A 15695-nucleotide genomic window follows, 5' to 3' on the forward strand; every position below is an offset into this window, starting at 1 on the left:
AGGGCAGGTGGAGGAACAGAGGAACAAGCCAGGTCTTGGCTGTTTGCAGAGCTGGACAGGTGTGAGACACGTGAAGAATTGGGCTGTTGAGAAGCGGGTGGATGACACACCCGAGAGTGATACTCGTCAACGCCCAAACTGTGTCATCAAGCAGGAGAGGTTATGGAATCCAGTTGCCGTGGCCGGGGACAGTGGAGGTCCAGGAGGGCAGAAGAGAGGGTGACCAAAGGCACCAGCAAACAGGCCTGCAGAGGTCAGGCTTCAGGAAAGGAAGCATTACCTGACTTCTCAGACTGTTTCTCTAAAGGCTGGTAATATCTACTTTGCCTTTGCATTACAATGTTTGATATGCCCTTCTTTTATTAGCTCTCTTTTATATTGCGTCCAGTTTTGCATTTAATTTCCTCTGCCTTTTAAAAGCAAAAAGCAAAATTTGCGCTATTTTAAAACATTAGGAGGGACTTCCCTGGCTGTCCAGTGGTTAGGACTCTGCACTTCCACTGCCAGGGGCCCAGGTTCGATCCCTGGTCGGGGAACTAAGATCCCGATCCCTGGTCGAGGAACTAAGATTCCGCAAGCCGCGCAGCATGGCCAATAGAAAAATAAAATAAAATAAAACATTAGGAAATCTAGGTTTGAAGAAGTTAAAAATCACAAAGAGATCATGACTGTTTAATAGTCACTTTTTTTTTTTCTTTGCGGTACGCGGGCCTCTCACTGTTGTGGCCTCTCCTGTTGCGGAGCACAAGCCATGGCTCACGGGCCCAGCCGCTCCGTGGCATGTGCGATCCTCCCGGACCGGGGCACGAACCCGCGTCCCCTGCATCGGCAGGCGGACTCCCAACCACTGCACCACCAGGGAAGCCCTAATAGTCACTCTTTTGACGGAAATCCAGTCACATCTGCCTATACCGTTACATATACCATTACTTGGACATTCACACTCCACTAGGAACATGATATATTACAAAAGAGAGAGGGACTTTTAAAACCACATTTAATTTTTAATACAAACTCTGTTGCACAAGTACAGAAATGACCCCTTCATGCACAAATTTAGCATCTACCATTATGGAAGAGGAAACACTGTACTTTTCTTGTCCCCGCACACACTGGCAAATTTTAAGTAACTTATCTTTGTGCTCTCGGATGCCAAGGCAGCCTGTTTTGTCTTTCTGGATTTCCACTAGAAAGGTTGATCTGTGAAAAGTGCATATTGGAGATATGAAACTAGGTAGGGCCATCTTTACCTGGGATTACTTCAAACTGTGCTTAGGCAAAGCTCTGAAGATTTCTTCTAGAAACCTGCTGTCAATGTGGAAAATAGTTCACTCTTTCAGTTTCACAGCAAAAAGGGAAAATAAAAACCCAAAAGGCATTTAATTAAATGCTTTCCAATCCCATGCACTGTATTAATTAGCTAACATCTTATACAGTACAACATAAACATCGTTGGCCTGTTTATTTGTACGTAACACCTATAAGCATATAGCATCTACACTTTAAGTGTATTTACAGATTCAACAAAATATCTACATATAAAAAGCTTTACTTAAAATTAAACTTGATGCAAGTTATGAGAAACCAATTTATTGGCAAATGAAACTGAGCATTCCTTCAACCATAGGTTGTTATAGATTTTCATATTTGGAAGGAAACCATTTGATAGATATTATTTATGAATATGATAGAATATATATGCTTCTTTTTGAAACTGGAGATGTAATCCCTTTGACTGTTGGCCTTGTTAGCACTTGTCAGACTTCTTAGATTCTGCAAGGCATCCATGCAATTTGATACACATTGTTTAATGCTGCAGAGTTTCAAAAGCTGCCACATACATAGAGACTTAGAGGAAAATATATTCCTGTTGGTGTGCTGTTGTATCCTGTTAGTTTTGGAATAACTTGTTTTTGTAAAAATTTTCTACCTACCAAGTTGACATCTTTCTTACTGAATGTGACTTGTATTAATAGGACCCATAAAAGACCACAAAATCATCACTTGCTCCAGTTGGTGATAAAGCTTTTCTTTTTATACCTATGGGGGAAATCATGCCCCTTAAAATAAACTATCTTCCTAATTTTATTTTCACAGTTCCTTTTTTTTTTTCAGTGTTGCAGTTTTCATGAACTATGCTTTTTCAAAGTTACTTTTAGACAATGATAGTAATCTAGGACTCCGAGTCGACTGTACCGAATGATACAGAAGGCGGTACGTTGTGGAATGCTTATCGTCTGAAGGCACTGCATGTGTCTTGCCCTGTGCTTTCTGGAATAATTTTTGACACCGAATTGGAGTGATCTGTTTGGTATTCTCTCGGTCTGCCACAAATGCCAAGATGCATTGCAATACGCATTGTTTATGCCTAAAAAGCACTGAAAGGAGAGAGGATGTAAAAGGTAGAACACTGTGCCGCTGTAATACCTGGACGATTAAGAAGTCTGTGGAGTAACAGGATCAAAGAGCAGGTAAGAGCGTCTCATAAGCATGAGCAAATGCACCTGTCATAATTAACGCATTTAGCAAGTAGAGACTGTACACACTGTGCCTAACAGTCTCCCCAAAAGACTAATGACAGCTAGACATAGAGTCACCAATTTCACGACAATGTCCACAAAGACACTGAAGTTCTAGAGAATACTACAGTAACACTCTTGACAATGAAAACGGAATTCATATTTAGGGGTTCAGCGGAGGAGAGTATAAACAAAGTACCAACCCATGTTTGAATAACGTACACAGGTATATTCTTTAAAGGTGAAGCATTTTTCATGCATCCTAGTGAACTGTATCCCGAAGAGGGAAGAACATGATCTGTTGATGACACTGTGTTATTTTTTATCAGTTCTCAGGAAATCAAGATAACCTATGTTGAATGAAAAAGTATGCACTTTGCACTGCAGTTCCCATTAAGATATCATTTGACTGAGTTAGGTTCTTGCTTTGATGGTTCTCATCATATGAACACACAGCAGAACACAGACTTTCTGCCTCAATGTTCAAAGTATGAGAAGGCGGACCGACAAATACTTGATAAACATTTGAGAAAAGTGGGATATTGGCAAAGAGCTCACAGATTAAACAAAGGAATTCATGGCGTTGACGGGAGACGGTGCCTCTGAGCTTTCGTTTCCTTCGGCTGGTTCTTTCTCTTTCTTACCACTGTACTGTCCAATAAAGGAGCCGTCCTCATTGAACTGGCCATTCACCCCCTCTCCATAGTCAACTAGGCTGTCATCGCTATCTTCCTTTTTCACAGTCCTGTCTGAAGGTGTTCGACTGCCTTTTTTTAAAGGCTTGTGGTCTTCTGCATCACTGGAAAAAAGAGAAAACATTTTCATCAAGACTGGCATTTAGGGAAAAGGCTTGGTTCCCAAAGATCATGCGTGCAAATGATGAGAAAGCGTCTGGAGCCCTGAGCTCCTCTAGCCCAATCTAATCGTCAGGTGGCCTCCAAAGACCGGGACACGGTTGGAATGAAAGGCAAGTGCACAAATGGTTTAATCATGAAGTCTCCGGTAGGTGGATGGCTTTGTAGGGTGCATGTCAATATCAATGACAGATTTCTGGCTACTGATTCGGAAGCAATTCAGAAATCATCACAAGCATTACAAAAGGAAGAACTGAGAAAAGCTGAAAATCATCACTACTTTCATAGAATTAGAAAGGGGGTAAAAGCTTATGACAAGTTGAGAAGTTAGTACGTTAAACTTCATAATATCTCTGATTCCTTGGGTATGAATGGAGAATGATTTTGGTTAAGTGTGAAGTATGGATTTTTGTTTTTCTGAGCAAGAAGCAAAATCCTGCATCTCAAATCTTTTTGTTACTGAGTACAGGCCAGACTTGTAAACTTGAACCTTACCTTTCAAGAGACCTAGACATTCCATTAAAAGGATGCAGAAGAAACAAATGAAAATAGCCTAAGAAGAAAAGCCAAATCCTCATACTGATCATATACAGTATTTTTTTTTCTGTAAGAATTTTAGTTAATGGGTAAAGATTTATTAATTTGGAAAGAGACATGCTTTAACTTCAGAGCGCTACATTTGTACTATTAATGGCACATCAAATGCAAAAGCGAAGATTTCCTGCCCTCACTTTTACCTTACTACTCCCTCCTCCGCAGTGTGGAATCTGAGGAGTGTAATTTTATAAAAATGTGTAGGACTCTCTCTCTATATTTGCTTATGTCTCTTTTGAACCCCTAAGCACAATATCTGGAAGTAGCAGAGTAATCACTATGTTTAAGGACATTCACTCACATGGTCAAGTAACTAGGTACGCATACTTAGTCCCTAACAAGTAACATTTGGTTTAAAAAAAAAAAAAGGAAAAAAAGGCAATGACATCTTTTGTATTCTTTCAAAGAACAAATGCAAAATGGGAAACATAAACAACATTAGTAAAAAAAAAAAAGATTTCATGTAAAAGACAGGTCCCATGAGCTGCAGTATCTCACCTAGGAATTTGTGTCAGGATTTAACTGCTCCCTCTTCTTTGAAGAGTAACTCTTTTTTTTTTTTTTTTTTTTTAGCCAAAATACAAATATTTCATGATGCACAAACATTCTGGCTCTTTGGCCGATAATTTCTACTAGGGTCTCCAGTTTTTCACCAAGGAGAACATTTCAAGACTGAAAATAATACTGGCTTCACATGACATTGGCATACGCTCTTGAAAATTACCTGTTTTAGCAATACACAAGTGCTTGTCACAAATTAAATAAATGATATTATCGTTTTAATAAACAGCTGGGGACGTATCACAGAGCCTTGGGGTGGCCTGTGTTTGGGGCACTGTAGGGAACATAGCACCCAGTCTCCAACCCACTGTAAGAATAACTTGCACATTTTTGGAATTTAATCATTAGTTTCTAGGCTGTGCTTGAATACTTCCTGTGAAATACTGCCCATGACTTGGTGAGACACTTAATTCTACTGAGGAGTTCAATAGTGAGCAGAATTTTGTCACCTGGATTCCAACTATTAGTATTATTCTGCTTTGTAGAACTAGTGTTCCAAGGTGTACACTCCAGGAAATTCTAGTCTATGGCATTTCTTTGATTCATCCATCCATCCATCCATCCATCATACATCTAATAAATGTTTACTGCGTGCCTACTCTAAGACATAATGTTCTAGTCGTTCGGGATAGAGCAGGAAACAAAACAGACTAAAGCCCTGACTTCACTGAGCTTACTTCTAGTAGGGGAAAATACAGACAATCAACATATTTAAAAAATTAGTTACAGAGTGTGTCAGAAGGTGATTAGTGCTATGGAAAATATAGGGCTGAGTAAAGACAACGGAAGGTGTCAGAGGAGGGGATGGAAGACTGACATTCAAATAGGATGTCCAAAAAAGGCCCTGTTAAGAAGTGACATCTGATCAAAGACTTAAAAGGGTTGAGTTAGCCAGGTGGATAGCTGGAGGGAGAGCCATTATGACAGGAGTAACAGCAGTGCAAATACCCTGAGGTGGGGCAAGCCTGTTCTAGGAATGGCAAAGGAGCTCACAGGGAGGTGGGGGGCAGAGTGGGGGAGAGGGAGGGAGAGAGAGAGATTAAAGTAAAAGAGGTAATAGAGCTAGATCAGAGCCTTGTAGGACATTGTAAGGATTCTGTCTTTAATTCTGGATGAGATGGGAAGTCACTGGAGAGTTTTCAATGGATGACTGACATGATCTGATTTACATTTTAAAAGGATTACTGTGGGGGGGGAGGGGCACAGTGGTTAAGAATCCGCCTGCCAATGCAGGGGACACGGGTTTGAGCCCTGGTCTGGAGATCCGACATGCCACGGAGCAACTAAGCCCATGCTCCACAACTACTGAGCCTGCGCTCTAGAGCCTGCGAGTCACAACTACTGAAACCCGCACGCCTACAGCCCGTGCTCCACAACAAGAGAAGCCACCACAACGAGAAGCCCATGAACCGCATCGAAGAGTAGCCCCCGCTTACCGCAACTAGAGAGAGCCCGTGCACAGCAACGAAGACATAACGCAGCCAAAAATAAATAAATAAAATAAATAAATTTATAGGAAAAAAAAAGGATTACTGTCATCAGTGTTACGAATAGCCTACCCTAGAGGGAGGAGTTGGCAAACTACAGCAAAACTGGGCCGTGACCATTTATTATGTGTTGTCTCTGCCTGCTTCCGCACTGCAGCAGAATTGTAGAGTTGCAGCAGAAACTGTGCGGCCTGTAAAGTCGAAAATACTTATTATCGGGCCTTTTACAGAAAAAGTTTGCCAACCCCTGCTCTAGGGGGCTGGGGGAATTACAGCAATAATCCAGGAGTGAGAGGGCTATGACTTGGGCCAGAGTGGAACACTGGGCGTGGTACAAAGTGGTCATTATAGACATATTGTGAAGGTGGCACCAACAGGATTTTCTGATGGTGGTTTGAGTAGCAGGAAGGATGGAATTACGCTTACTCAGGAGCACAGCGTGTTTTGGCTGAAAGATCAGTGGTTCAGCTTTGGACATGTTCAAGTTTGACACATCAGAGGAACCACTCCTTTAATCATTTTGTGAGTCTAGTATAACACTGATATCTAAAACCAACAAGAACACTCTGAGAAAGTAAAATTACACGCTCATCTCATTTATGAACACAAATGATGAAAAAAATCCCAAAGAAATCATGAGCAAATAGAATTTAGCAATCTGCTAAAAAGATAATATATCGTGACCAGGTTGGGTTGCATTCCAGGAATGCAGGCTTGTTTTAGCATTTAAACACCAATCCATATGATTCACCATTTTAGCAGAAGAAAAGAAAAATATTTTATGAGCATCTCAGTAGATTTAGAAAAAAGGTATATGGTAAAATCCAACACACATTCACAAAAAAACTTTCATACACTGGGAACAGAAGTATCTTCATTAATCTGATTAAGTGTGTCTATAAGAAACTTTGAGTTAATGTCATCCTTGATGGTGAATGTTGAAAGTTTTCTGTTTGACATCAGAAATAATAATGAGGACTTCTAATCAAAACTGCATTGGAGGGACTTCCCTGGTGGTGCAGTGGTTAAGAATCTGCCTGCCAATGCAGGGGACACGGGTTCAAGCTCTGGTCCAGGAAGATCCCACGTGCCATGGAGCAACTAAGCCCATGTGCCACAACTACTGAGCCTGTGCTCTAGAGCCCACAAGCCACAACTACTGAGCCCATGTGCTGCAACTACTGAAGCCCACATGCCTAAAGTCTGTGCCCCACAATAAGAGAAGCCACCACAATGAGAAGCCCGTGCACTGCAACGAAGAGTAGCCCCCGCTCGCTGAAACTAGAGCAAGCCCGCGTGCAGCAATGAAGACCCAATGCAGCCACCCAGAAACAAACAAACAAACTGCACTGGAAGTACTAAGCAATATGATAAGGAAAAGAAATAGAAGACGTGTATTAAGAAGAAAAGAACTGTCATTATTCATAAACGATATGATTATGTATGTAAAAAATCCAAAAGAACCTACAGGCAAACATCAGAATAAAAAGAGAGTTTAGTAATATTGCTTATATTAGCATAAAAGTAAATTTTATTTAAGTACTTGCAAACAATTGGAAAATGAAATTTTAAAAATAATTCCATTTTGGCTACTGTAAAAATATGAAGTAGATAAGAGCAAATTGAACAAAAATATGTGTAAGACCCCCATGAAAATGAAACTCGTGTTCAGAGCTATTAAATAAGAGGTAAATAAAAAGGAGGGATATACCATAACTATGGACAGGAAGACCCATGGTAAATATGTCAACTTTCTTTATATTGCTCTTTAGATTCAATTTATTTCCAATAAAAACACAGTAGGTTTTTATGTGGATCTTGGCAAGCTGATTCTAAGATGTATATGTACATGAAAAGGGCCAAGAATATCTTAAAACGTCTGTAGGAAGAATCACAAAGTTGGAGGACTTGACCTACCAGCTATCAAGACTCACTCAGAGCTAGTGTATTAAGACAGTGTAGTTTTGGGGCAGAGGTAGACAAATTGATCAGTGGAATAGAATACAAGGACATCTTTTTTTGGTTTTATTCCTACATCAAATTTTCATGTCATCATAACTGGAATCATTTTTAAAATCCTATTTTCCAATCATTTGCTAGTACAAAGAAATAGAATTGACTTTTATGTTAATTTTGTGTCAGGCAACATCACTAAACTCTCTTATGAATTCTAATATTTTCCTTCAGATTCATTTGGATTTTTATACACACAATCACACCAGTCATGAATAATGGCCAGGGAAGGGGCTCCCTGGAAACATCCTTTCCAGCTTAATGGCCATAGTGAATGAGAATCTACAGCAACATGGGCTGTGCTTGAAAGAAGAGAAGAAAAGGGATGCTCTACCCACAAACAGAGTCTTTCCAGAAAAAGCTGTTCAAAGGCATCTCAAGATCTTTTTAAGACTTTTTAGAAAGTGGTGTGATGTAATGTCCTAATTCAGGAATTACAATCTGGTTAAATGAGAAAAATGTATATAAGGCACCAGCACAGTGCCCGGCACGTGATTTGTACCTAAAAAATCACCACCTGCCATCACACCTCTTCTCTCCACTCCAGACCCCACCTCAGGGAGATATTTTTTCTAAGAAATCGCTTGTATAACACACACACTTAGAACTTTCCAGATGTGATGAGCAGTGACAAGTCTCTGCTGAAGTCTGGATGAGTGCTTGCCTCTTTTCAACTCAAAGGTGAATTTCCAAATGAAAGAGAATTTTCAAATGAAAGAGTAAGTCAACTACTTTTGACATTGTGCCAAGGGAAGTTGCTTGGTCAAGTTTAAGTGTGAAAGGATAGTTTCCCAAATGAGAGGAATTTAGAAGTTACAGAAGATGATTGAATAGTCACATCCCTATTTAGCTACACAGTATTCAAAGCTTAAAAAAATTAATCTACATTTTTATAAGAATTTTTTAAGGACAGGAGGTGTCAGATGTTCTTAGCCTAGAATGTCAAAGATAGAACAAATTTCAAAATAAGTAATAAAACAGTCATAAAATAGTATATACAGCCATAAAATATATTTTTTGATACTTACATCCACGATTATCTTTATTCGTTGCTATAAGTTGTGCCATGAAAGGAATGTTCAAAGCTCAGCTCCTGCATTACTGCCTCTGGGAAGATTTCTTGTGCCACCTCCTTCAAGGCCGTGCACTTGGCTTTGGCTTCCTGCCCCTGCCCCCTTGGTGCCGCAGCAGTATCCCTTCCCTTTCCTAGCACTCTTCACACTACGCTCAGATTGTTCTTTCACCTCCCTGCATCCCTCACTAGACTATAAACTAGTGAGATAACATTCTATTGGTTTTAATATCCCCATAGCCTAGCATACAGTAGGTACTCAATAAATACTGGCTGAATGAATTCATTGTAAAATAACAATAAAATAGACTGTGGGCATTTTGGAAATTCTTCAAAATTCTAACTTTAACATGTTTTTCATTTCTTCTTCATCAATTTTTTTTTTTTTTTTTTTTTGCGGTACACGGGCCTCTCACTGTTGTGGCCTCTCCCGTTGCGGAGCACAGGCTCCAGACGCACAGGCTCAGCGGCCACGGCTCACGGGCCCAGCCGCTCCGTGGCATGTGGGATCCTCCCGAACTGGGGCACGAACCCGTGTCCCCTGCATCGGCAGGCGGACTCTCAACCACTGCACCACTAGGGAAGCCCTTCATCAATTTTATGATGTGAGACAAAGCATCGGAACATACTCTTTCCTTTCCCTTACCCTAAAGAATGAATTTTCGGGAGTTCACTTTTTCTCAGTAGCACTTTGTTCAGGATTGTGCACACAGAAGGTATCCACTGAATGTCTGCTGAGTAAAATGCGGCAACGATGGATACATCTGTGATCGTTGGGTCTGATTTTCCTGTAGTCACCATCTTACCATGGCCAAACCATACTGCAGGGTTTTTTTTTGACACTGACGACCCAAACACTCCCTGTGAAAGTCTGTCACTATTTATACTGCTCACATATCAGCTTATGTCCGTGAGCAGAATAAATTTGAAGTATATAACAAATGCATCACACCTTCACAGCATCCAAGCCTTACGAGCACGGGTTAACATGCTTGCAGCGGGGTCAAGTTCATGTGACAAGCTTCCCACGCCAAGAGCCTCCATTTATGGTATGAATTCAAGTACCATGGTCATATGGCTTATGACCTACGTTCATTCTGGTTTTTAAAGGAATGGATCTGAAGAATAAAAAAATACTTACACGGTTGGCTGCATTGTTTCTCTGATTTTTCTATATGCTAGTAAGGGTGCAGATCCTACTCTCTGTATAATTAAAGAAACAAACAAAGAAAGCTGAAGGCTTCCACCAGAGGGTGACTGCTTGGGGGTGGGTGTTGGAGTGAGGGTACAAGATTAGAGCACATGAAAAAAACGTCAAATTTGGCCACTGAAGTTCCATCCCTCTTTGCACTAGGAAATACCTGCTGGCTCAGAGCCAACCATGTAGAAATGGTTTCATCTTCAAGCCCGAGAACGAGCAAATCATCAACAGAATTCATTTACATTTAGGCGATAGCCCTGATTTTGTGTGTGTCTGTGTGTGATCAGCATATTAATTTATTTTCAGAATGAAAAAGAATAAGAATCAATAAATAATACAGAACTCAACATTTCTAGAAGGTACAAAGCGGAGAAGGGACTCTTGTGACTGAGGGAGAAGAGTGACATTTAAATGTATTATTAAAAAAATTCTGTAATAAACAGTTGGAACCATTTTCGTTCATTATGACATCTATGAAATGAAAGGTCTTTTCGTTTTTTTCAGTAGAAAAGAAGCCAAAGGGAAAAAATTCTGAGGTCATGTCAGGAAGTCACAGGACGAAGCCACCTCTGTAGCAAAGGGTGGCTGGGTGTTTTCAGAAGTGATTTCACTTGTGACACTGTCCTTATGAATTTTCAGCTTCAGTGAAAAAAAGTCACTGAGTTGTGTTTCAGGTTTAAGACACCCGTTAGAACCTTATTTCCTTTGGCAACTCCCAGATCAATGGAATAACATGGTTTTTTTTTCTTCATACATGAACCAATGTGTGTGTACTCAGTAAGCCCAAGGAAAAATCTTTCTCTTCTGAGAAACTCAAGGCATAAGCTAAAGATAGCCATTTGAAAATGCTTCACAAACATCTCACATATGAATTAACACCAAGAGAAATAAATATGACCAAATAAATGTAAACACAGTAACAATGAGGCCAGTAACAACATATTTGCCGTGTACTGCTCTGAAACCCCAAATCACATTAAAACTCATTAGCAGATAGTTTGCAAAGGAGCACAGAAATCATAGAGCTAGAACTCTTTGGAGATCATCTCGTACTTCAACAACTCTGTCGTTTTATAGATGAAAAAAATGAGACAGATTTAACGCCAAATCTAAAGAAATCAAGGGTAGTGGCTGAGTTGCCAGTAAAACTAAGTCTCTTGATTGCAGATGAGTTCACAGTCAACTTCAATTTCAATCACGTTTTAATGGAGTAGGCAGCAGAGGGACTCTGAGAAAGTCATATCACATCAGATCATGGTTTCACATCACTCTAAGAGCAAGCTGACATTTGAGATGCATGGAGTAAGCAGTACATTGCCAGATTCACTTGGGCATGATAATGCAGAAGAGAAACCCATCACCATGTTTCTGTATGGAGTGCAATGGTTTGTTTTCAGTTCATGCAAATACGTGATATTTTCAGGTTATATTAAAGATCCAGCTTTAGCACTACAAATGAGGGAGTGGTGTGCATATCCTGGGTAGAATTCTAGTCACAGGAACACTAAAAATAACAAGTTATTTAGTAATTATGAGCTCCCCTGCTTTACAGGAGAAACCGTGTAGAAGAGTGAATGAAATCAGCAAAGGTTTCAACTCACCCAACCTAAGGCCTGGCAACCCTAGGCTGTGGCCATCTGCAGGCTGCTTTAATGCGCTATAAAACCTTGTGGGTGGACAGGTGGGGATGCTGATGAGGTTTTCATACCCTTTCAGTCTCAGAGTCAACATCTGACATCAAGACAACCCTCACTAGATGTTTTTCTGTATCCTAAGATACAGAATTCTGAAGAGTTTAAAAAATCAGTCATCTCCTCTGAAAAGGGGATCAGAATGAAAGCTGAGGTGCCGAGATATATAGGAAAAACACTTGTATCTGCGTGGAGACTGGCGTGAATCTAATTTTGTCGAAAAATACACAGCTTTTCTCAATCAGTTCTCATATTTCTTATCCTTGGCATTATTTTGCCCCTTGTGATATTGACATGGAAACACCAAAAATGAGCTCTAGAGACAGGTGAAAATTAAGACACATATCTTATTTGTAAATGTCATCTGGCAATCACAATAGTGACATATTTTATTTTACCTAACAGCCTTTTCTTCCAGCAAAAAATTTTTATGATCTTTTCAAAGTACCAGCAGCTAACATTATTAATAAACTCTTGCATCTGTCATCAATTTCATTCATTTCTGCTCTTGTTTTGATTACTTATTTCTTTGGATATAATGAATATCATTAGGGTTTATTTTACAAGTTGATCACTGAATAATGGATATGAAAAAAAGCCTCAGTACCGGCTCAGCGCATATTTAAAAGATTATACTTTATATAAACAAGAGGCTTATAGAAAGAAAGAACACTGTGCAAAGGCATTGATTAATAGATGTATGCTTTTGGAACACCAAGATCCCAATCTTTTAAATGAATAAATATATCTTTTGTTTTTGTTTTTGAACATATCTAAAGTAAACACTTATCTCTCTTTAAAAAGACCTATACCCCCTAGGCAAGAATATCTTTGTTTAAACAGTTTCTTTCTTCCTTTTTTTTTTTTAAAAAAGTATTTAGCACACAGGTTACATTAAATTTGTCCTTAAAGACAGAGCCAAGCCAGGAATGTTTTAGCAAAACCCTGTGAGTTAATACACTGCCTCCAGGGCTGTGATATTTCTTAATAATTAACGGCTTCTAAAACAGCCTGGTCATCATTTCACGATTAATAGGAGGGGGTACAGGTACCTGTTTTGGAAAAAAGGCTTCAAATCCAAGATGAAAAAGAGTAACATAAATTTTACAAAAGCACTGCTTAGAGAATGACAAGGATAGTTTGTTTGCTTTACAATGCAGGTTTGTAGGGTCTTTATTGTTGTTTTAACTCTTATTATCCCACACCAGCTTGTCTATGTTGATCAATTACAGCAAGGGTCTCTGGAAAATAGGACAGAGTGGAAGATATTCCATCTCCAAACCTACCACTAAGATGGAAATTTATTTTTTAATGAAAGTGAGATTATTTTAACTGTGCGGGGTGTGTAAACATTTAGACACGCAAGTGTTTCTAAACTAATTTTTGAGATAAATAGGAAATCCCAGGCAGAGTGCATTCCTGGCTGAATCCCATTCTAAGGAGACTGAGTGTGGTGTCTGTTCAAGGCAGGGAGGATGAAGGGTGGCTGAGAAGCACGGGCTCACCTGTATTCTCCAAAAGTGCCGTCATCTTCCTTCATAGGTTGGATTTCAGGATCCGCATGGGCATCTTCCTTTTCTTTAACTAAAAAAAATTCCAAAATGACATTATTATCTATTGATCCTGTGTTTCCTTATTCAACGTTTTCAGGAGTGCACTCTATGAGATATACAGCAGTGGGAAATAATTCTATACACCATAGAGTTATACAACCAGATGTATCATGTGGTTATTTATTTATTTACTTGCCACGTGGCTTGCAGATCTTAGTTCCCTGACCAGGGATTGAACCCGGGCCACGGCAGTGAAAGCCCGGAATCCTAACCACTAGGCAACCAGGGAACCCCCTATGCATATATTTTGATGTTCTAGTCTCTTGGAGGTAAATTTGTAGAATGAACATCTAATTAACATACAAAGTTGACTTCATATAAAAAGCATTTTGCGGGCTTCCCTGGTGGCGCAGTGGTTGAGAGTCCGCCTGCCGATGCAGGGGACACGGGTTCGTGCCCTGGTCCGGGAAGATCCCACATGCCGCGGAGCGGCTGAGCCCGTGAGCCATGGCCACTGAGCCTGCGCGTCTGGAGCCTGTGCTCCGCAACGGGAGAGGCCACAGCCGTGAGAGGCCCGCGTACCGCAGAAAAAAAAAAAAAGCATTTTGGCACAAGTCTCTTACCTGCTAAAGGAATAAGTCTGAAGCTTCTAAGATTTCCCTCTATTTTACCAATCTATCTATTAACTATATCCATGGTTACAAATTGTTTTTGTAAATCTAATTTCTTGTAGATTTTTTCTCTGCCACTGGAGGGGAAATGGCCAGGTAAAGAAAATAGAAATTCACTGGATCCACTAAATTGAACAAAACATTAACCATATAGGGAAAGCAACAGTACACAACATGATATCAAGATCCAGTTCATGCATCACTTCCTCTGGAAAACTTGAGGTACCTTCTCCCTCTGCCTGTTGGTTTTAGGTGCTATTTCAGCACCTATGACTCATGTAAAGCCTAAGGAAGCAGAGTCACGAAGACCGTCAGAGGACTGACTCATCTGCTCCCCCAAGTGTCTTCTGATCCTTGGCAATGTTGAGTCTTCCATTACGTACAAAGGGATCAAAAATTGTTTGAACAGAAAGTCCAAAGGTATGGCTCTCGGGAGGATACACTTACTGCAATCTCTGTGATTACTCTCATGATTTCTTTTTAGTTTAATGGCTCATCATGCAGCATTATACGGCAATTTCAATCTTTCTTTCTTACCTGGATATTTACCACCTTTGTTTCTTCTGATGAAGCAAACAATCAGCAAAATTAAGATCAGGAGAGCGACAGCACACATTAGACCAATGAACCAGCCCTGCGTCGCTATATCCACCTGCCGGCTTGCCATCGCTGGAAAACAAAGCAATGGCGTCAGTGTGAATGGGTTAAGGGAGCGGTGACAACTGTTGTAGTCACTTGTAGTAAAAAAAACTGCCATAGTACATAAGCTTTTCTATATTTTACATGTGGCCCCGCCTTGGAATCTGTCAGTTATCAATCAGGAGTTACATAAATACTTAACTCTGAAAAATCTTCAATAATGAAAACAATTCAAATAGAGAAATCCGACTGCTAACACCATTCAATGCTAACAAACCCTGCTGAGCATTGTGTTCATAGTTATTTTCACTATATATTTTCAACAGAAACACAGTCCCAAATCAATTAAAATTTTTATTGTTTTTGGGATAAATTGTACATTAAGTACAATGATAAGACTAGAAAACCATTTTAAACAGAACAGAAAGTATACATCTAATTGAGTATTTTTCTTTCAAAGGAACCACTCTGGGAGGCTAAAATATCATTGCAATGATGTTGCAACTTTTCCAACTGTGTTGGAAACCTTCTGTTTAAAAAGGAAACTTTCCACACGTGAAACCTGTCCACATAAGATAACCAACCTTATTATTTTCTATAACATCTCGACTTGCACCCAAAATATTACTTAGATTTGTTTTTCATCTCATTTGTTATTCATCTCATTTATAAGAGTTGGTTCTGAAAGATCTGGGGAAATTTCTGAAAAATCCTATTTACCCTCACAGGATCAGTAAGCAATATTCAATATCGTTCAGAATCCAATCAAAAGACTCTGAGATATATCTTGATCAGTGGTATCATTATCGGAATAAGTGGCCAGTTTAGAAAGAAAATACT

The 15695-nt window shown here is 39.7% G+C and overlaps 1 protein-coding gene across 20 annotated transcripts in view; it reads right to left on the bottom strand.

Moving 5' to 3' along the window:
* Positions 1-3080: 3080 nt before the first annotated feature.
* NRCAM (neuronal cell adhesion molecule) overlaps positions 3081-15695 on the bottom strand; it is a gene marked incomplete at both ends in the record, with an annotated part of 89331 nt that continues 76716 nt past the window's right edge. For 18 of the 20 annotated variants that reach the window (XM_082662291.1, XM_082662289.1, XM_082662296.1 and 15 more), the window contains 3 exons: positions 3081-3318; positions 13498-13576; positions 14754-14885. In XM_082662291.1, coding sequence (XP_082518417.1) covers positions 3081-3318; positions 13498-13576; positions 14754-14885 — 449 coding nt within the window. Of the gene's footprint in view, positions 3319-3892; positions 3927-13497; positions 13577-14753; positions 14886-15695 lie in introns of those variants that run through there. The other 2 variants (XM_082662294.1, XM_082662292.1) reach the window with 1 other exon arrangement.

Source organism: Grampus griseus (assembly GCF_964374135.1).
Source record: "Grampus griseus genome assembly, chromosome: 9".
NCBI lineage: Eukaryota > Metazoa > Chordata > Mammalia > Artiodactyla > Delphinidae > Grampus > Grampus griseus.